This window comes from Gracilinanus agilis, chromosome 4 (assembly GCF_016433145.1).
Source record: "Gracilinanus agilis isolate LMUSP501 chromosome 4, AgileGrace, whole genome shotgun sequence".
NCBI lineage: Eukaryota > Metazoa > Chordata > Mammalia > Didelphimorphia > Didelphidae > Gracilinanus > Gracilinanus agilis.
The window spans coordinates 188,844,142-188,865,519 of NC_058133.1; the positions used below are offsets into that span (position 1 = coordinate 188,844,142).

Sequence of the window (21,378 nt, forward strand, 5' to 3'; positions counted from 1 at the left end):
GGCCATATAAGGAGCAGCAGCTGTTGGGGGCGGCACCTGGCTCTAAAGATAGCTGGGGAGAGGGGGAAGGGGCTGCATTCAGCTGCACAAAACACGCGGCGACCAGAAGCGCCATGGCCCGGTGAGTGTCCTCTGCCCAGTCGGCCAGGTTCTCTTCCTTAGACCTCTGCCTTCCCAAGTGTATCCAGCGCCCCCCCCAATGTCCCAGGGGAGCCCAGAACCCCAGGACTCAGCACCTCGAGTTAGTCTGGTTTCACTGAGCCCAAGACCCCGGAGACCAGAATGTGGGGGTCGAGGGGTGAGTGGTTTAGCCAGAAGCTGAAATCTGCGTTTCCAGGACTTCTCACAATTGTCTCTCATCTGCTCTCCTTTCTGGGTGGCAGGATTCAGATCTCTCCCATAGCCCCTCCTCAAGACTGACCCATCCCCTTTCCCCTGCCACCTCCTCCCCAGACAGCACGCCCGGACTCTGTGGTATGACCGTCCCAAGTATGTGTTCATGGAGTTCTGTGTAGAGGACAGCACCGACGTCCAGGTGCTTCTGGAGGACCACCGTATTGTTTTCAGGTAATGGCCACCCCTGCCTTCTGGCCAGCGCATCTCCTACGGCTGCTGGTCTCTTATTCCCCTCAGCCCCTTCCCCTCCCGTTTCCCGTGTCTCCGCAGCTGCAAGAACGCAGATGGGGTGGAGATGTACAATGAGATCGAGTTTTATGCCAAGGTGAACTCCAAGGTAAGCGGGGTTTGGGGGGAATGACAGAAAGGGCGGCAGTGGGGTCCAACCAGTGCAGCCCCCCCAAGTCTCCTGTCTCGGGTCCTCTGCCTCGCCCCAGGACTCGCAGGATAAACGCTCCAGCCGCTCCATAACTTGCTTCGTGAGAAAGTGGAAGGAGAAGGTAGCCTGGCCCCGGCTCACCAAAGAAGACGTGAAGGTGAGTGGCAGCACGTCCTAAGCACGCAGAGATCCCCTTAGTGCTGCTAGTTCCTTCCTGAAGCCTTTAGTACAGTACGGAACACAAAGCCTTTCAAAAGAAAATAGGCAAGAGCAGCTGGATAGCACAGAGGACAGAGAGCCAGGCCTGGAGGCCAGAGTGGCTTAGTTGTGGAACAGCTGGGAGGACCATGTGGTTCCCCCTCCCCCCCCCCAACTCTCACCTTCTGCCTTAGAATCAATACTATGTATCCGTTCCAATGTAGAAGATAGGCAAAGGCTAGGCAATGGGGGTTAAGTGACTTGTCCAGGGTCACTAGAAAGTAAATGTTGAAGAGCAAGCTATAAGAAGACTGAAAATGCAGGAGGAAACTAGGTTATGAAGGGCTTTCAATGCTAAACACCACTTTGTATTTGCTCCTGTATGTAACTGGGAGCCACTGGAGTTTACTGAGTAGGGGAGTGACATTGTTCTACCTATGGGAAAAGAAGGAAAAGGACGAAGCATTTACTAACCACCTACTAAGTGTCAAGCACTTTATAGATATTTCATTTGATCCTCATACCCCTGGGAGGTAGATGCTATTATCACCCCTCATTTTACAATTGAGGCAGACAGGAATTAACTTGCTCAGGGTCACATAGCTAATAATAATAATGTGTCCCACGATGTAGGAGTATCAGTTTGGCAGCTGTGTGAAGCATGGATGGGAGGAGGGAGAGATTAGAGGGAGAGGCTAGAGACTGGTCTAGGCTAGAGATGGAGAGGGCACAGACAGGAGGGTGGCCGATAAGTGAGTGAAGAGGACAGCGCTGCTGTGGAGTAGGCTTGAGGAGACTTGGAGGTGAGAGAGGAGTTGTCGATTTCCAGGCTGAGCATCAGGGTCAGCACTCCAGGCTCCTCAGTCTTGAAGGTCTCATCTGAGGGAGTTTGTACTGTCTGCATTTGTTGAAAGCTATCCAACATCTCCAGATAATCTGATAAGGCTGGCTTAATTAATAAAGAGGTGGGAGATGATCTTTACTATCAACTCATAGCTGCTTCTCTGAAGTGCCATTGAGTCAAAAGTTTATTATATATGAAAATTCAAAATCCCTTTCACCCAGAACAGAGAGAGTTTTACAGTTGTGCAGAATTGCAGTTTCAACTTAGACAATACAAAGAAAGTTCAGTAGCTTCAAGGTTGGATTGTAGCCACCTCGTTATCAGAAAGCTAAGTCTGGGAATATTTTGTTAGGGCGGGAAGTCCTACTTTTTTTTTTTTTAAACCCTTGTACTTCCATGTATTGTCTCATAGGTAGAAGATTGGTAAGGGTGGGCAATGGGGGTCAAGTGACTTGCCCAGGGTCACACAGCTGGGAAGTGGCTGAGGCCGGGTTTGAACCTAGGACCTCCTGTCTCTAGGCCTGACTCTCACTCCACTGAGCTACTCAGCTGCCCCTGGGAAGTCCTACTTTTTGACCTTGACTGTCTGAAACAGCTTTTGAGACCCAAGCAACTACATTCTTGACCAAGGGTGAAAATGTTAACCTCTTTCTTGACTGTTGGTTTGCTAAGTGCTTAAACTTTTCCAATAAGACTATAATGCTTTTCCAATAAGAAAAGGTGTGGATCATAAAAGGGGTCAAAAGAGGAGTCAAGATTTTTATCTTAGATAGCCCATCCTGTCTGGCTCTGACTAGCAGAGTAGCTTTTGATGGGGTCCAGATAAAAATATCTATTTGAAACTCTGTTTCTTATTGGCCTCCTACATATTCACCCTTTTCTTTTAAATTGAAGTGATTTATTAACATTAAAAACTTTATTAATGAGAGGAGTCACAGAGAGTGGTTATAATCATCAGCTATACCTGGATCTGATGGGATTTACAGATTATGCTGTTTCTTTATGGCTTACAACATGCACTCTTTCATGTGTTCGTGCTTTATCTTCACTAATAGACCTTAAGCTTTGTTGGGGGCAGAGACCAGGCTTACACATCTTTGAGGAAATAAAAAATATATATACATAGAGAGAGAGACATGTGTAATGCAAGGCCCTGCACTTGACTATGTGCTCAATAAATTTGACTGATGATCTTGTAGACTATATGGAGGGAGCTTCCCCAAAGTCTAAAGTAGCTCCTCTCTCTTTTACACATGATAACTTTTTGCTTCTCTCTAATTTACTTTTTTAATTTGTTCTTTAAAAAAAATGAAAAACAATCCCTTACCTTCTGTGTTTGTATCAATTTTTTTTTTAAACCCTCATCTTCCATCTTAGAATCAATACTCTGTATTGGTTTCAAGGCAGAAGAGCGTTAATGGCTAGGCAATGGTGGTTAAGTGACTTGCCCAAGGTTACATAGCTGGGAAGTGTCTGAGGCTAAATTGGAACCCAGGACCTCTTGTCTCTAGGCCTGGCTCTCAATCCACTCAGCCACCAGCTGCATCCCCTCCACACACCATTTACTCTTAATGCATTTTCCACAACAGCTATTCCAAAGTGCAACCCAAGTCTTCCACATTACCCCTAGATCCTCCTCTCAGCAGATATCTCAGTCTCATACTCTGAGCTCCCTGTTCTCCTCTTCTTGGTATCTCAAAACATCTTGCTTCATCACCCATTATTTTTTTCTGTCTCTAAAGAAGTGGCCTTTTTCCTCCATAAGGCCAACCCCCTCTCCCCCCTTCACTTATACTCTGGATTCCATCCCCTTACACTCCTTAAGGCAGAATCATCTTCCAGCCACCATTCTTTGCTGCCTCCTTACCTACTGGCTCCTTCCCTGAAGCCATTACCAAGTCTCCCCCTTCCCTAAAAAACAAAAATAAAAACATCCTGTCTCTCTTCTAGTTCACAGCCAAACACCAGGAAACATTTGTCAATACTTGTATCAACTTATTGTCGTTTAAAAAAAATTTATCGATGTCTTTTAACATAGCCTAGATTTCCCCCTCTATCTCAACTCCTCTTTCCTTTTAACAGAGAGATCCATTCTTTATAAAAGAGAAATTCAAAACAAGAAAAAAGCAAAAAAATCAGCAAAATTTAATAATACATAGAAAAATATGAGATTATGTGAAAATATGTGAAACAATGTTTCACATGACTGTACTTTCAGTCCCCTCAAACCCTCCTCTCCCTCTAGTATTTTATAAATCTTTGAGGCCAAATTTGTTTGTTATAATTTTGCTAGATTCTTTTGTGGCTACTGATATTCATGTAATCATACTATATATTGCTTTCCTGACTCTTCTGATTTCACTTTGCATCAGAGAATGCCTTTCTATGCTTCTCTGAATTCATCATATTAATTTCTTTTGACGCATCTTACTTCTTATTCTCAATGCTTTGCCATCAGCGTTCTTAATAGTTACCAATGATCTCTCTAGTGACAAATCCTGTGGCCTTTTTTCAGTCCTCATTCTTCCTGTCCTCTGCAGCCTTTGACTAGCCTGAATTAGGTCTGGCCCAGTGGTTCACATTCCAGATTAGAAGGAAATAAGACACTTTATAGTTCATCTGACAGTTAAGAAAAGAAAGTTCAAAAAAAGAAAAGAAAAGAAAGTTCACTTAGTCTAGTATGGAAAGGATCTTTAGCAAGGGTACTGCTTTGATTCAGTTTGAGTGCAGCTTTCCTAAGTCCACCATCTACAATGGTGGCAACACCAGATGTCTTGCCTGAGGGAAGACCTCTAAATTCTTTATATTTTTAAGTCACCAGCTACCTACTTTGATGGTTTGAGTCTTACTTCTCCGGACCAATTACATTTCTAGGATGGTTTCAATACCTCTTTGAGAAAATATTTTTATTTTGTTAAATATTTCCTAATTACATGCAAAAAATTTTTTAACATCCATTTAAAAAAATTTGAGTTCCATTGGGCAGCTGGGTAGCTCAGTGGAGTGAGAGTCAGGCCTAGAGACAGGAGGTCCTAGGTTCAAACCCGGCCTCAGCCACTTCCCAGCTGTGTGACCCTGGGCAAGTCACTTGACCCCCATTGCCCACCCTTACCAATCTTCCACCTATGAGACAATACACCGAAGTACAAGGGTTAAAAAAAAAAAAATAAAAAAAAATTTGAGTTCCAAATTTTCCCTCACCCATAATACTTAAAAAAAACAAAAACCAATGAATCTTACCTTCTCTTAGAATCAATACCACATATTGGTTCAAGGTAAGAAAAGCAGTAAGGGCTCTGGGCTGTAGGTAACTGGGGTTAAGTGACTTGCCCAGTCACTCAGCTAGGAAGTATCTGAGGGCACATTCTAACCAAGGACTTCCTCTTCGGATTTGGCTCTCTATCCACTGAGCTACCTAGCTGCCCCTCTCACAACCCTTTTAAGGAAAAACAAACCTAGCCTGAAAGAGGTAAATGTTGCTCCTATAACTATGACTTCCTCCTATCATCAACATGACTTTGTTATGTGTGTAGAATGAACTTTCCCTTCACCTTGGTCTCTTAAAATCCTTATCTTCTTTCAAAACTCAGTTCAAGGGTCATCTTCATGAGACCTTCTCTAATATTCCTGTTATTACTTCTTCTGGAAATTACCTTGTGTTTACTTTTTTAAATTTTGTATTTATCTTTTCTTTAACATCTTCATTTCCAAATATGTCTCTTCCTTTCTTCAGAGCTATCCCTTATAACAAAGAATAAAAGAAAAAATGTAGTTCAGCAAAACCATCCAACCCATCAGCCAAATCTGACAAAATATGTAATGTTCCAGTTCCAGGTCCATAGTCTCCAACCTCTGCAAAGGGGCATTTACATTTTATATATTTTGTATTTACTTATATGTATGTGTCATTTCTTATGATGGAACACAAGCCTCTTGCACAATTTTTTTTGGGGGGTGGGGGAAGTCAAATTCTCAGGACCTCTCAGACTGCCTGCCACATAGCAGACTTAATAAATGCTTATTAAGTGATTTTCAGTGTTTCTTTCCTCTTGTAGCCAGTGTGGCTATCTGTGGACTTTGATAACTGGAGAGATTGGGAAGGGGATGAAGAGGTGGAGCTAGCTCAGGTGGAACATTATGCAGAGGTAAGATGCCAGAGCTCCGTAGATGTCCTGGAGTTTATACCTCCTTCCTGTCATTTTCTCCAATTTCTATCTGGTTTGCTGTTATGTAGAGTTTGGCCTCATCTAACACCCTGGGGTTTGTTGGCTCTTTGATCAGTGACATCTAGACATTGTTCTCTCCTTTCTCCCTCTGACTTCCTGTCTCTTCTCCAGCTCCTAAAGAAGGCCAGTACAAAGGGACCTCCACCTGCCATGGATGACCTGGATGTAAGTGCAGCTGCTAACAGCTTCATTTATGAGACTCTAGTCAGTGAAATTGGTTCTTTCTGGTCATAGCCCTTAGAGCAAAGCCTGCTTCCTGAATTCCCAGTTTCCTTCTTGAGAGCAGAAAAGGCTGCTTGAATGGAGTTTCCCCTTCCTTCCATAGGTTTTCCCAGCAGGGCCTTCTTCCTTCCCACCCCATTTGGTTATATAAATGTAAATGCCTTTTCTCTTCTCTGACCCAACATTAGGCTCATTTCTTTTCTAGGATGACTCCAATGGTGAAGACACGACAGGTAATGTCTCTGAAAAAGATGAATGGGTGAGGGAGAGATCTGAAAACCATTTTTTACAAAATGTTGGGGCCTTGTCTCTTTTGGGTTGTATCATAGGCCTAAGGGGAAACAATCCTGGGTCCTGGGTTTATCTCTACCTTTAATATTTCTACTCCCAGGGAGCCCCTTCTCTTAGGCCTTCCACCAGGGATGTGATTTTGGATAGTGTTTCTAAACAGGATGGTAAAGAGACTGCTGAGGGCCTTTGGTGACTTTTATTATCAGCTTTTAAATTTCTGGATTTTGGCCAATCATTAAGAGTTCTTATATATGTGTAAATGGCAAGGGAAAAGGCAAAGAGCCAGGTATATTTCACTAAAATTTTTGTAACTTTTTTTTTTATTAGGAACTTAAGCAACATTACAGAAGAGAATGAACATGCAATTTTCATCCCTCCATATTTCCTTCCCACCTTTGTAAATCCATGTACATTTTTGAAGAGTTGTAATCATTGTATATTTTGTTTTTGTCTGTTTCTTAACTTAACATGATTTCACATATACTATTTGCGTGTTTCAATATACTGTACATAGTTCATAATCATCATATAGTGGAATGAACATTGGATTTAAAGCCAAAAAATTGTGAAGTCCCACATCTGACATTTACCAACAGTATGACCACTCAATATATCTAAACCTGTTTCATCATCTGCAAAATGGAGTAACAGTAAACTTCCTTTGTCACTAAGCTGTGAAAAAAGTGCTCTGTAAAGTGCTATCTAAATACAAACTACTGGTATATTAGTTTCCACAGTTTATTGAGCCATTCCCCTATTCTTGCTTATTGGGGCTGTTTCCAATTTTATAAACAGTGCTATAACCACTTTTGTAAAACAACTATTTTTTCCAGTTATTTCCTTGGAATATATTCTCTTTTGTGGAATCACTTGATCACAAGATATGTGCAATTTTATAGCTTTTGCTTTTAACAATCCATTTCTCCTTTAGGCCTAAATTTAGGTTCTGAACCTGCAGTGACTTCTCTCCCAAGTTGAGGGAGGAGGAGACAAAATTTCTAAGGTTACATACCACAGAATAACTTTCCTTGTTGCCTTTGGGCACATGATGAAACACACTCCACCCTCAAGCTGGAAACCAGCCTTCCACTTAACAGCTTCATGTCTTTTGGTTTATATCTGTAATGACAATGTGCTCTGGGATATCTCAGTTCCTCCAATATTATCAGTTGGCAAACAAAGATTGCAGACCTAAACAACAGTTAAATTGTCTAGACAGTCAAAGAACTGATTCTTAAAAGTTTCCCTTTCCTACCATTCTGTCACCATAACCAAGGAAGTTATGTCTGCTGCCCAGGGCAGAGGGTCATTTTATAAACTTAGGATGATCTTCTTTTGTACTTAGCTGGGCTGGTCCTTAGACAGCAGGTATAATTTATCTCTGAGGACATATTTGAAGCCTTTCCAGGTTGGAAGGACTGCCAGAATGTATGTTTATTTGCCCTTAAAAACAAAAACTATAACAACCAAAAAAACAAGGGTTGGGCAGCCAAGTGGCCTAGAGTTGGGAGGTCTTGGGTTCAAATCTATCCTCAGATACTTCCTAGCTGGATGACCATGGGCAGTCATTTAACCTCAGTTGCCTAGGCCTTACTACTCTTCTGCCTTGGAATCAAGACAGAAGAGGTAAAAAAACAAAAACAACAACAAAAACCCCCAAACAAACAAGGATCATCTCCATACCACCACAAAGCATTTCTCTCAAAACTGGGCTGCTATAATTTTGTATTAATTTTACTCTACCCAGAACATGATGTGGTTATCTGTGAAAAATGCTATTTGAAGACATTCATTTGGATGAGGTTCATGACTGGCATTAGCCAGATAGTGATCTAGTTCTGAGAAGAGGAATGCTTATTTTTTCAAATAAGCAAAAAAAAATGAAATACTTATTTTTCAAAGGAAACAACATTTCGGGGAGCATCAATAATGTCAAGAATTCTGCTGGAAGCTGATTCCTCCATGGCACCACAGTTTAGGAAGGGTATTGATAAGCAGGAGATCTTCCAAAGAGCAAGCATGTCGGTGAAGGGTCTTGAGTCTATGTCATATGAGGATAATTGAAGGAACTGGAGATGTTTAGCCTGGAAAAGAGAAGAAAGGGGAGAGAAATGGAGAGAGAATGGTACATGATAGCCAAGTTCAAATGTTGGAAGAATATCACTTGAAAGACAGATTAGCATTTTCTGTTTATACCCAGGGGCCAGAACCAGGAGCAATGGGTAGAAGTTATAGAGTGGGAATGGGGGAAGGGAGCGTCTGGAAGAAGAGGCTGGACAGGGGCCTAGGTAGAACAGTGGATAGAATGCCAGGCCTGGAACCAGAGGACCTACATTCAAATCTGGCTCAGACACTTCCTAGCTGTGTGACCCTGGGCCAATCACTTCAACCTAATTACATAGCCTTTACTGTTCTTGTGCTTTAGTATCAATTCTAAGACAGAAAATAAGGTCTCAAAAAAAAATAGAGGCTGGAAAATCACATTTGTTACTTTTTAATGTGGAGAATCCTTTTTGGAAGTAGGTTGGACTATCTGGCCACTGAGGTCCCCTTCAAGTCAGGCCCCTAGATGTTGCATATAAATAAAATCCTGCCTCAGATACTTAGCTGTGACCCCAAGGAAGTCAATTAACCCTAGTCAGTCTCATCTATAAAATGGGAATAATAGTACCCAGGTTATAGTGCTAGGAGGATCAAATGAGACAATATACATAAAGGGCTGTGCAAACTTAAAAAGCTACACAAATGCTAATCACTATTTTAATTATGATTAGTATTTCAATTCTGACACAGATTCTGTGAAGTTGGTAGAATCAGGAATTTTCCCCATGCTTGGGAATTAATATTCTTAGGCAGTCCTATGTTGGCTCAGACAGTAATTGGGTTCAGTTGTAATTAATCTATTTACTATCTGCGATTTACTACTCTGGGCCAGTCTGCATCTAAAAATTGAAAAGAATATACCAGACTATTTCTAAAGTCTTTTCCTGCTCTAAATTCTAAAATACTGTGAACCAGTGCTAAGAATAGTTCTTTGAAGAACACTCGGTACAAAGGGCTTAAGAGGTCCACTTAAGTACTGAAAGTGTTTCCCTCATTTTCATCTTAATTTATATTTTCTAACTTCACTCTACAACAAAAAAAATTTTGATCCTTCTAAAGAAAATTCAAGTTTAATTTCCCCCGAAGAATGCTGTTGCCATAGCACCTCTCCTTCATTACTATTATTTTTTAAAGAACTAGCTGTAGCCACGTAGTATAGTAGAGAGGGTTTTGGTCCTGGAGTCAGCAAAGCCTGGGTTCAAATCCAGTCTCAGACATTTGCTAGCTCTCTTACCTGGGCAAATCACTTAACCTCTGACTCAATTTTCCCACCTGTAAAACCCGAATAATAATAGCACCTGCCTCCTAGGGTTATGGTGAGGAAACATTTTGCAGCCAGCTACTGTGATTTATAATATATGATATTCTTAAAGTCCTAGTGAAATTTTAGGCTTTAGTTGCTGACTTGCCCAGGAATATTATTGTTGCCTGTATAGCACGAGACTTCTATCTTTATCAATTTAAACCTGCACCAAGACTTTTAGGTCACCCTATGACGCCTGGGACGCTCCTGCATTATTTAGTACCTTCTAGCTATAGTAAGACTTTTGGGACACCTGCCACAGCCAGAGTGTCGGAAAGCCGGCACTCCAGTCTAATCTTACATCTTACCTTTGACAAGACACCAGGTCGGCTTCTGTCCTTTACAAATTGTCATAGTCGTCATCATCTTCGTGTTTCCTTTTCAATGAATTCGAGGACTCAGCAGGGGTGCTCTGCGACGATGAGGAGGAGGAGGACGACGACGACGAAGAAGACGACGACGAAGATGACACCATGTTGGTGGTGATGAGGATATTCTTGGACCCGATGAGGGAGGGGTTGATCAGAACATTCTGCACCGAGGGCGCCGCGGGCATCGCGGCCTTGACCGCGGGGCTCTGGGAGGCCGGGATCTGCACGGTGAACCTCTGCCCGGCCAGGGACAGCGGGGTCGCGACATCAGCGGCCACGGCCACTGCAGGCGCTGAAGAGGGCGCGCCTAGGGTCGGGGTGCCGGGTCTGCTGCTGACGGCGCCCACGCTGAGTCGGGGCACGGTGATTCTGCCCGCCGCGGAGGGCACTTTTTTGGGCAGGGACTTCAGCCGGTAGTTGGGTGCCGTTAAGCAGTAGCGGTCTGGCGGGAGTCGAGGGCCCGAGTAGGGCTTGATCAGCGGCAGTGGGGTCTGGTTCTTCTGCCGGGCTATGTCTAACAGGAAGTCCCTCGGCGGTGGCGCCGTGAACGACTGGTCGGCCCGGCATTGGATGGCCAGCCGCACATCATCAGCATCCACGGCTGGTTTCTTGGCGTGGCTCGAATAAATCTTGGCATCGTCCAAAATCGTGGTGACGTAACGGAAGGCGAACTCCAGCATTTGGTTGATGACCCTTGGTTCGTACTCTGTGATCCCCATATCCTTCAAGATTTGGGCCATCACCTGTGCGTCTTTTGGTGTGCTCTTGGGGGACGCCATCTTGCCCGGCTCCATGATTTCCGGTGTTCGCACTTCACTTCCGATCTCTGAAAGCTTCGCCAAAGGTTATTAAACGACCGGGAAGGAAGAGTCCCCGATTTCCGTTTTCGCTAATTTGGCCCACGCCGCCTACCGTCCCTAATCTCTTTTAGGATAGTTTGCCGCCGCAGAGGAAACGCAGGTCTTGCCTAGGGCTTGAGCTCCGCCCTTGCCAGGTCCTTCTGTTTAGCATTCCGCGCGGCCAGAGAGCCAGCAACCATGGCGTTCCGGTGCCAGCGGGACAGCTATGCTCGAGAGGTGAGACCAGCGGCAGGGAAGGAAGGCTGGGGTGGGGGTGGGGGTGGGGCTCGAGATAGAGGGGGCAGGGGCGGGGGTGGAGCGTGCAGGCTCGGCCAGCAAGCCCCTCCTTACGGCCCTCCTTCTGTTCCGCAGTTCAGCACCACGGTGCTTTCTTGCCGCCCTGCGGAGCTGCTGATCGATGGTTCGAGCAACCACAAGAACAAGGAAAAGCTAAGCGGTTACCTCGTGGTCTTGGAAGATACATTACTTTTCCCCGAGGGCGGGGGCCAGGTGCGAAAGCCCCGCTCCTAGTTTAGACCACGCCTTTGCGCTCTAGCCACTCTCCCGCAGTTCTTCGCCCAGACCACGCCCCTGCAATAGCCCCGCCCTCAGAGTCACACTTCTTTCCCAGCTCCTCCCTTTGTGTCCCAATATTGTCTTCAAGCTCATTCTCCACTTCTTTGGGATTATCTCCTGGAGGGCAGGAGAGAAGGCTCCTGCTGAATGGGACATTAGAGATCACTTCTTTTTACTGAGGGGGAAGTGACTTGCCCAAGGTTACACATCCAGTAGGTGGCGGAGCCAAGACTTAGAACCCGTTTTATTTATTTATGTTTTAAATTGTCTCAGAAAGTCCTATAACGTATATTCATTCATTTATTTAATTATTTTAGGGTATTTTTCCATCGTTACATGATTCATGTTCTTTCCCTCCCCTTCTTCTTCCCCCCTCCCTTAGCCAATGAGAAATTCCACTGGAAAACCCAGATTTTTAAACCTTTAACTTTTTCCTAGAATCCTTTGGGGGTGTCTCAGATGACTTATTTTATTGACTGAGAAATACTTACCAACTCCTTCCCTTTCCTACCTTGGGTCATTTCTCTGGATCTAACATTTCCTTATCCTTACCTGTAAAAGGAAATCATTAGATTAGATTGTGGGTTCATAACCTTTTTTGTGTTATGGACCCCTTTGCCAGTCTGAAGTCAATAGAGCCCTTTTCATAATAATGTTTTTAAATCTGGCAGAGAAGGAAGATAGAGGGAATTAATTCCTCCCCTACTTCTATTTGGCATTCTGGCATTATTTCACTCTCCCCAACAAAGAACCAATTACTTTTCAAAGGATCATAGATTAAAGAGTCTCTCTCTTTTTTTTTTAAATTTAAACCCTTATCTTCTGTCTTGGAGTCAATACTGTGTATCTCCAAGACAGAAGAGTGGTAAGGGTAGGCAATGGGGGTCAAGTGACTTGCCCAGGGTCATACAGCTAGGAAGTGTCTGAGGCCAGATTTAACCATAGGACCTCCCTTCTCTAGGCCTGGCTCTCAATCCACTGAGCTACCCAGCTGCCCCTGAGATCATCTCATTTGATGTGTTCATTTTACAAAAGAGGAAACAGAGGCCCAGAAACGTTAGGTGACCTTGTCTAAAATTATACAAGTATGTGGCATAGACACTATTCGAGCTCAAGCCCACTGACAATAACCTAGGAGTATTCATTCCTGCACCTTTCCTTCTAATTTATTTGTAACCTAGACAAATGCTACTTCCTATCTTACAGGTCAGTGTATACTTTTAATTCCTAAATTGCTCTGTAAGTATGATTACTGCTTCATTCTTCCCTTCCTAAATATTTGTTATGTAGTCATTTCAGTCATGTCCAACTTGTCATGAATCCGTGTAGGGTTTCTTGACAAAAATACTGGAATAGTGGTTTGTCATTTCTTTCTCCAGCTCATTTTACAGATGAGGAAACTGACAAACAGGGCTAAGTGATTTTTCCAGGGTCACAAAACTAGTAAGTGTCTGGAGACAGATTTGAACTCAGATCTTCCAGACTCCAGGCCCTACACTTTATCCACTTTGACACATAGCTGTCCTCTAAATCTATAGTAGAAACTGTTTTCTTCCAGCCGGATGACCGAGGTTCCATTGACAACATCCCAGTGCTAAGAGTGACCCGTCGGGGATCTGAAGCGGATCATTTCTTGCTTACTCCTCTGGCACCAGGAAGCCAAGTCCAAGTACAGCTGGACTGGGAACGGAGATTTGACCACATGCAGCAGCATTCAGGTAATTAGGGGATAGAAGTGGAGAAGAAATTTAGCTTCATTTCTGGGAAATCAGTCTAGATGATCATAACAGCATGGTTACCTAGAGCCAAGCATTTATGTAGGGAGAGCTGTGTTAGACTCTGAAACATGTATCTTTGTATGTTAGACTCTTCTCATGTCTCTCTTTCTCCTTACCTCTTTGTTCCCAGGGCAGCATCTCATCACAGCTGTGGCTGACCACCTGTTTGGGTTGAAAACCACATCGTGGTGAGTGAAAAGCATTGTACTAACTCTTAAAATGTAAATTTTTATTAAAACCTTAACTTTGAATATCAGCAGTACAACCAACTAAACTAGCTTAGCAAATATTTACATTTGAATTAATTTAAACACAGATGTCTTAATACTTCGAATCACTCCCTTTTACAAAGGTATCCTCATTGGCATTCTTTTTTCATTTATTCTCATTAATTTTGTTCTTATAGAGTCATTTGTACAGAGATCATGAGGGCATATGATATATCGTTTAGAGAGACGACTTCATATCAAGGTGGACCAGGGTTTGAATTTTGCATTTGTTACATACTCACTGTAGGAACCTGGCTGGGCAATTCACTTAACCACTTAGTGCTCTTAGCAATTCTTCAAGGATTCAATTGCAAAGAATCTGTGTTGATAGATTTTCCTCATCCTTGAGTTTTTTATACCACTAGTCTAGTCCCTGTCCCTAATTAGAGAGAGAGCATGAATGGTTAGAGGGTGAGACTTGAAGTCAGAAAGGTCTATATTCATGTCCTGTCTCTGATGTAAACTATCTCTGTGGCCCTGGGAAAGTTGATTAACTTTCCATTATCCCAGTCAAGGATCTAAGACCGTCAGTTTCAGAACAGTTATCAGACTGCATTGGTGGAGGGAGTTTTCTCGGAGGAGTTCCATTACTCTGATGAAATTACAAGTACAAACAAACAAAAAAGTTGTACTTTTAGTGTGTGCTCCATTTTCATTTTGTAGTTTTATAATGGATTATTTGATCTGAACCATTGACTTCTCCAGCTCTATTCCTAGGAATGGAGGCTAGAGAAAGAGGAATTTCCCGGAATAGAATGCTGCCTATCATTTTCTCAGTGCCCTTCTGTTTTCCTAAACAGGGGTTGGCAATGTATGGCTCTTGAGCCATATCTGGCTCTTTTGAGGGCCAGATATGGCTCTTTCTGCAGGAGCCATAAAGTCAAATTTTTTTCAGGCGCTGTTACAGGAGCGGCACTGTGAGCACTGTACGACACTCACGAAATTACATTTTAAAAAATGTGGCGTTTATGGCTCTCACGGCCAAAAAGGTTGCCGACCCCTGGCCCAGAAGATAGAGTATGGTGATATCTCAGTTTCTGAAGATGGACAGGGGAAGGAGATCTTCTAACCCAGGCATTCTTAACTGAGGGCTGATGGACTCCCTTGTCTTTTAGCATGTCTGTGATTTTCTGTTTTCAGTATTGTGAGTTGCATTTCAATATAATTGGGTCCCTTTGTAATCCTATGTATTTAAAAACATTATTCTGCAGGGGAGGTCAAAGGCTTCACTGGACTGCCAAAGTGAATCTGGGATACAACAAAGGTTAAGAACCCTCCAAACTCTACTCCTTTAAGCTGCCAATCTTATATTGCATTCTCATCCCATGAACCCCACTTTCTCTGGTTAGGGAGTTAGGACGATGTCGGAGCACAATAGAACTGGATAGCCCCATGGTCCTCCCAGAACAGATAGTTGCCATTGAGCAAAGCGTCAACGAGAAGATCCGCAGTCGGCTGCCTGTGATTGTGAGGGAACTGAGCCCAGACGATCCTGAGGTGGAGAAGGTAAAATCTGTTGGGGAGAGCTAGCCAGTGATAATGCTAGGTTGTCTAAAGGGGTCTATTCAAGGAGCTCAGACATACATACCCATCCCAGGTAAGGGGCCGGGGCTTGCCAGATGACCATGCAGGACCTATCCGCGTCATTACCATTGAGGGTGTTGACTCCAATATGTGCTGTGGAACCCACGTGGGAAACCTCAGTGATCTGCAGGTGAGTGGAGTGGGGGGAGAAGGGAAAGGCTGGAGTTCCAGAAAGGGCCTATCAGTGATATGAGCCTGAGAACCTGGGGAGAAGAGAGGAGAAGCTCAGAAATATTGAAATCCCATGGACAAAGGGATAGCCCCACCACTTCTACTGGGGATTTCTTCTTTGTAGGCAAAGTGCATTGAGTGAGTCTCTATATGAGGGATTCCTTATAGGACCCCCAGAGGACCCTACCAGTCACTTATTCTGGATGATGTGAATCTGACTTGCTCTTAGAACCTACTTCATTGTACATTCCTTCCAAACCCTATCCAGGTCATTAAGATCCTAGGTACTGAGAAGGGGAAAAAGAACAAGACCAACCTAGTGTTTCTAGCAGGCAACCGGGTACTAAAGTGGATGGAGAGAAGCCATGGATCAGAAAAGGCTCTGACCTCATTACTCAAGTAGGCAACTGTCTTCTTCTGGTGGATTTATTAAATGATATTTAGGAGGTGACTCATTTTCCCCATCAGCAATACGTGGAATAAACCCCTTTACTTTCTCTCTCAGGTCAAGGATCAAATGAGCTCAGAGGGGTGGAAGTTTTCTTGAAGGCAGAATTTCTCACATATACCCAAGCAAAACAGCCTGGTGGGAGGAATGCTGGGATTAGAGTCAGGAGACCTGGGTTCCAATCCTGCCACTGCTGACCTGTGGCCCTGGGCAAATGATATAACCTCTCTGAAACTCAGATATTTTTATGAGGATCAAATGAGACAGTGAATGCCAAATTCTTTGCAAACCTTAATATAATCTGCAAATGCCAGCTGTTCTTAAATGGCCCCTCCTTGCCCCCAGGTGTCTTGTGAATAAATGACCTTCCACCCTCCTGCTTTATTCCTAATGTTACTGTCTCTCTCTACTATCCCCAACAATAACCTGTAGTCCTCAGTCTTGGGAGGAGCTACTCTTTGAGCCCAGGCATCACTATTTCCTGGCAACTCTTCTAGGAAGTAGGGTGGGAAGTTGGAGGATGGGTCTCCAGACTTCTTTGTCTCTCCAGGTGTGGAGTGGAAGAACATGCAGAGGCTGTTCAGAAATTGCAGAACTCGACCAAGCTGCTCCAGAAGGTGACTTATCCCAGAGCTACAAGGAGGGGAGGCTGGGCTGGGAATAGACTATCCTACAGTGGGCTTCCCCTGGGGCCAGGGTTGGGAGAGTATAAGTAATACCTCTGTCTGGCCCTGATTTCCATAGCTGCTTTACCAAGTGGATTCCCTAGATATATGGATCAGTGGTAAGAGAGAAGGGAGTCAGGGGTGTGAGGTAGGGGGAACCCAATGCGTGTAGTCTCTCCCTTTTGTGTCACCTTTACTCCCTGCCTCCTACTTTGCTAAGTTATAATGTCCTTTTCAGAATAACCTGAATCTCCTCAGGGACCTGGCCGTTCTCACTGCCCATAGTCTTAGGGACAGCCCAGACAGGGGAGGAATGATTGCATTACACAGGTGAGGACTCAGAAACTGGCAACATAGGTGAGGACCAGGCACACTGGTGCCCCAACGTTTCTGCTGTGGCAATAGTCTGCTTAGAGATATTAGAAAGACAAGTCTGTGCTTATTCGATTTCTTTATGATATTATAAAATCTAAGGGGAGGAGGGAGAAGTGTCAAGTGCCTGATTTCTTGGTTTGGATAGTATGAGAAACATGTTCCTGGAATCTTCTTCCAGCCTCCGTTTCATGGTCCCATAATTTCTACCACTGTCTGGAAAAGCTCCAGTTGTCCCAGGGAGCCCCATTTAAGAAAAAGTAAACTCAAAACTTTAACGGCTGAGGCTGGGGAAGAATCATGTTTTCTCCAACTTCAAGTATACTTTTCTTTCTTGGGGAAGGCTGAGGTTTTGTGGTTCATAGACAGCTACCTTTGGGGAACAGATAGCACACAACCTACTCTCCCTAGTTTCTGCCCCATATGGGCTCTTATGCCTAACACAGGTAAGCTTTGGGTATGAGATATGATAGAAATTATGCTGGATCTGACATCTGAGGACCTCGGTTTGAGTCTTGTCTCTTCAGCTTACCATTTGTGTGACTTTGGGAAAGTCCTTTAACCTCTCTAGGCCTCAGTTTCCTTATCTGAAAACTGTTCTAGGTGTCCCAGTGGTCCTCTCCAACTCAATCTGAATGGTCTTTTTTTGTAGGAAAGATGGTGACTCTGAGTTTATGAACATCATTGCCAATGAGATTGGGATAGAGGTGAGAGTGTGTGAGGTACTTTCCCCCAGCCCCTCCTTTACCCCTTCAGCCTCAAAGGCCTTTCCTCCTCACGTTTGGTTCTAGTCTAACACAACCTGTTAACTTCCTCCAAGGTCAGTGGCATGTCTTTCTGAACCTCTGGCATTTGCTGTACCTTGGTATGCCTCTCCTTTCAGAACAGGAACCTAGAGGAGGATGTCCTTATTGTTTGTCTGTGGGATTCAGGGTTTGACTCACAGGCAGATCTTTTCTCCTTCCCACCTCCATTACAGACAGCCCTTCAGTGGCCCTCTTAGTCATCTGTTAAGTAGAATGATCTCCATGCTTTTGTAGCTCACCTATAGCTGCTTTCAGACCATTTCTTCTTCTTTTATTATGCATTATGGCCAAATGGAGGAGATCTTTCTTCTTTGCTCAGAGAGTTTGATTCTGAAATTTAAGAAAATATCTACCCTAGGTAGGGAGAATAGTTCTGGGGATAGATAGGTTCTGTATCACTGAGTATCCATCTTGTCTTCTAGGACACCCTTCTCTTCTTAACTGTGGGGGATGAGAAAGGTGCTGGGCTCTTTTTACTTGCTGGGCCAGTTGAGGCCGTGGATATGTTGGGCCCAAGGTAAGTCTACAAGAAGTTCAGGTCAACAAACATTTATTGAGCGTGTATGAGTGCCAGACCCTGGGGATGGATACAAGGGCAAAAACAAAACAGTCTCTGACCTCAAGAAGCTTGCATTCTCCGGAAGGAAAGCAATATGCACAGAGCTAAGCAGATACAAAATAGGTATGAAGTTATTTGGGGTGGCGAGTAGGGGGCACTAACAGCTGGGACTGGGAATCATTCTCAGAGAGAGAAGGCATGGAGGTAGAATGGATAGGATATGACCTCAACAAATTGAGTTGAGGCAGTGAGGGAGAGGGAGGAGGATTCCCAAATTTTGAACCTGAATGACTGGAAGGATGGTGATGCGATTGACAAAAAGAGGGAAATTAGGGCCATGAGATTGGGGTAGGGAGGAAGGAGAGGTAGTAAGCTCTATTTTGGACATGTTGAATTTAAGGTGTTTATAAGATATTGAGATGAAGATGTTTGTCAGGCAAAGTTGGTTACAGATGAAGATCAAGAGATATGCAGGGGCTAGATATTGAGATTTTGAAGTCATTTGCATAGAGATACTAATTGGGAGCTGAAGAGATCGCCAGGAGAGAGGTTATACTCAAGAGAGAAGTGGGCCCAGGACAGAGCCTTGGGGTACACTCATGTAATCAGGGGCAGGACAGAGAAGGTGAACCAACAGATGAGAAGGAATAGTCAGGCAGATGGAAGAGTCTAGAGAAAGCAGTATCATGCAAACCCAGAAAGAAGAGAATAATTAAATCAGACAGGGCAATCAATAGGTTAAATTCTGAAGAGACATTAAGAAGAAAGACCACTGGGGGAAATGTCACTGGATTTAGCTTTTGGGAGATAATTACTAACTTTGGAAAAAAACAATTTTTTAAAATTTAATTTTATTGATTAATTCAGAAAAATTTTTCCATGGTTACATGATTCATATTCTTGGAAAGAACAATTTTAATTGACTAATGGAATCACAAACTGGATAGATTGCAAAAAGTTGGGAAGAAAGTGAATGAATGAAAAAGAATTTATTAATGCCTTAAATGAGCCACCACTGTGCTAAGTCTAAGTGTATCAATGGAAAAGAAAAGGGAAATAATCCTCCTTTTAAGGAGCACAGTGGCAGGGCATGTGGTAAGGTCTTCCATCTTACAAGATGGATTATAATTGGTCCTTGCTTATCCAAGTAATATGATCAGCCCTATCCCTTACCTCTGATTTATGGGAAATGAGCAGTGGGCCTGAGGGTCAGAGTGGGATTGAGGTTTTGGGTAAATTCTTGGATGGAGAGAGGAGAGAGCCTCTAGAGCCTACTGGGAACCTGGTAATAGGGGCTCAAAAAAGTGAGGGGAAGCTTGGCCCCGGCTAGGTTCCCAGGCCCGATCTTGGAATCTTACATCTGAGAAAGTGGAGATAATGAGTGTAGCAGCTTTTTCCAGGGTTTGATTGTGAAAGGGAAGGGAGATATCAAAGGTAAAGGATGACTCAAGAACGTTGCTCTTCTTAGTAGTCTTCCTGAATGGCCTTGCTCATCTCTGATGTTATCCATTGGATTTCAGGGTAGCTGAATTGCTACAAGGCAAAGGAGCTGGGAAGAAAGGCCGCTTTCAGGGCAAGGCCACCAAACTCAGCCGGCGGGCAGAGGTACAGGCCCTTCTCCAGGACTATCTCAGTAGTCAGAGTGCTGAGGAATAGCAGCTCCTGCCCTTGTATTCTTCCCGGGCCTTTCCTTTCCTTAGGACCAGACAGCATGTGGCCATGGAAAAATTTTGCTTTCTTCCAGACAATAAAATGACTTTAAATGGAATATGGAATTGTGTACTTGACTATCTATAAGTCTGTCTAGGTGGTGTTCTTTGTGTGTTTACACAGTTATATACTGTATAAATAAGGAGGTGGGCTTGGTATAAATGAAATATGCCTACTTAGCCAAGGCTTCCTTTCTTGAAGCTATAAAGTACAGCTGCACAAAAGCTATAGATCTACCTGGATGAGAAGACCCCAAATCTATACCCATTGCTCAACTAACTCATTTGTGGATTATGCACGAAATCTAAAAGTTGAAAGGATCTTCGTGGTCATATAATCCAACTTCTCCAAACTGGAATGCATGAAAGATCTCCATTGATGGGAAATTCATATAAAGTAGTCCATTCCCCATTTTTAGCCAGTTCTAATTGTTAAGGAAGCTTAGCTTAAATCTACTTCTAAAATTTCTGCTTGTTGTTTCCATTTCTTCCCTCTGAAGTCAGAATTGTGACTCACTATCTGCCAGCTGTCAACAGTAGAACTGAGTCTGGATTTGGATCAGGAATAAGCCTGGCAGAAAGAGAGGGATCAAGGGAGTAGAACTGGATGGTTCCATATCTGTACGTGTTTGTTCTGTGTTTGTCCTTCTGTTACAAAGTTAAAAAAACATAAGGGACTCAGATCATTCAGTGGTTCCTATTTATACATCTATTCCCCTCACTAATTGGTATGGACAGTTGAGAGTAGAAAGCAAATGAAGGTAGTAGACATCTCCTATACCTTACAAGTGCCTGAGCCAGTGGGGCCATCACCTCTCAGCAAGGGTATATATCCCCGTCTTTATGCGTTAGGTCTACATTTAACTCTAGACCTTTTGAAAGAAAATGTGTGAGCATGAGTAGAGAATTTCTGTTTAGATGTTTTTCTATGAGGGTTAGTACTTCATTTATGCCAGAGGGGTAGCATCCAGGCACAAGCCCTGTTCAGTTAACTTGCCAAGGTGATGCCCACATAGGAGAACATACCTTTCGCCTCCAATGCTCTGAAAAAAGAACAGCTGAGACAAGTTGGAAATACGCCCAACCCTATTCCAATTTGTCCTTTGGGCGAATGTGTTCTAGGGTGATGTCTGTAAAAATGATTCATTTTTTACAACAGATTATAAAACTGAAATGGCCTTAACACATAATGGAAAATAAAACAGACAATAAAGCTGATGCCCATGGGAGGTAACAGCTACAGTTGTTGTCACATGCTTCTTCCAGCCC

The 21,378-nt window shown here is 43.6% G+C and overlaps 3 protein-coding genes across 4 annotated transcripts in view; 1 reads left to right on the top strand and 2 right to left on the bottom strand.

Moving 5' to 3' along the window:
- The first annotated feature begins 316 nt into the window (after window positions 1–316).
- On the top strand, window positions 317–20,168 carry LOC123244162 (alanyl-tRNA editing protein Aarsd1-like). 2 transcript variants are annotated; one of them, XM_044672478.1, is made up of 16 exons: window positions 317–567; window positions 667–733; window positions 834–932; window positions 5,873–5,962; window positions 6,155–6,208; window positions 11,545–11,682; window positions 13,307–13,466; window positions 13,657–13,714; window positions 15,145–15,301; window positions 15,393–15,509; window positions 15,819–15,949; window positions 16,549–16,615; window positions 16,902–16,993; window positions 17,688–17,742; window positions 18,264–18,358; window positions 19,921–20,168. In XM_044672478.1, the coding sequence occupies exons 1-16, from the start codon at window positions 500–502 to the stop codon at window positions 20,054–20,056; spliced, it is 1,584 nt and encodes a 527-aa protein (XP_044528413.1). In that variant the 5' UTR covers window positions 317–499; the 3' UTR covers window positions 20,057–20,168. The 2 variants fall into 2 exon arrangements, with proteins under 2 accessions (XP_044528413.1, XP_044528414.1); XM_044672479.1 differs by lacking the exons at window positions 317–567; window positions 667–733; window positions 834–932; window positions 5,873–5,962; window positions 6,155–6,208 and adding an exon at window positions 11,290–11,409.
- Window positions 8,165–11,139, bottom strand: TAF9 (TATA-box binding protein associated factor 9). The gene is made up of 2 exons (XM_044672480.1): window positions 10,271–11,139; window positions 8,165–8,640 (listed from the first exon to the last, which is right to left on the bottom strand). The coding sequence occupies exon 1, from the start codon at window positions 11,125–11,127 to the stop codon at window positions 10,303–10,305; it is 825 nt and encodes a 274-aa protein (XP_044528415.1). The 5' UTR covers window positions 11,128–11,139; the 3' UTR covers window positions 8,165–8,640; window positions 10,271–10,302.
- The window catches only part of G6PC1 (glucose-6-phosphatase catalytic subunit 1), a 49,594-nt gene continuing 43,718 nt past the window's right edge, over window positions 15,503–21,378 (bottom strand). Inside the window, exon 5 of the transcript XR_006506068.1 lies at window positions 15,503–15,582. The gene's annotated coding sequence lies outside the window, so the exon portion shown is untranslated. The remainder of the gene's footprint in view (window positions 15,583–21,378) is intronic.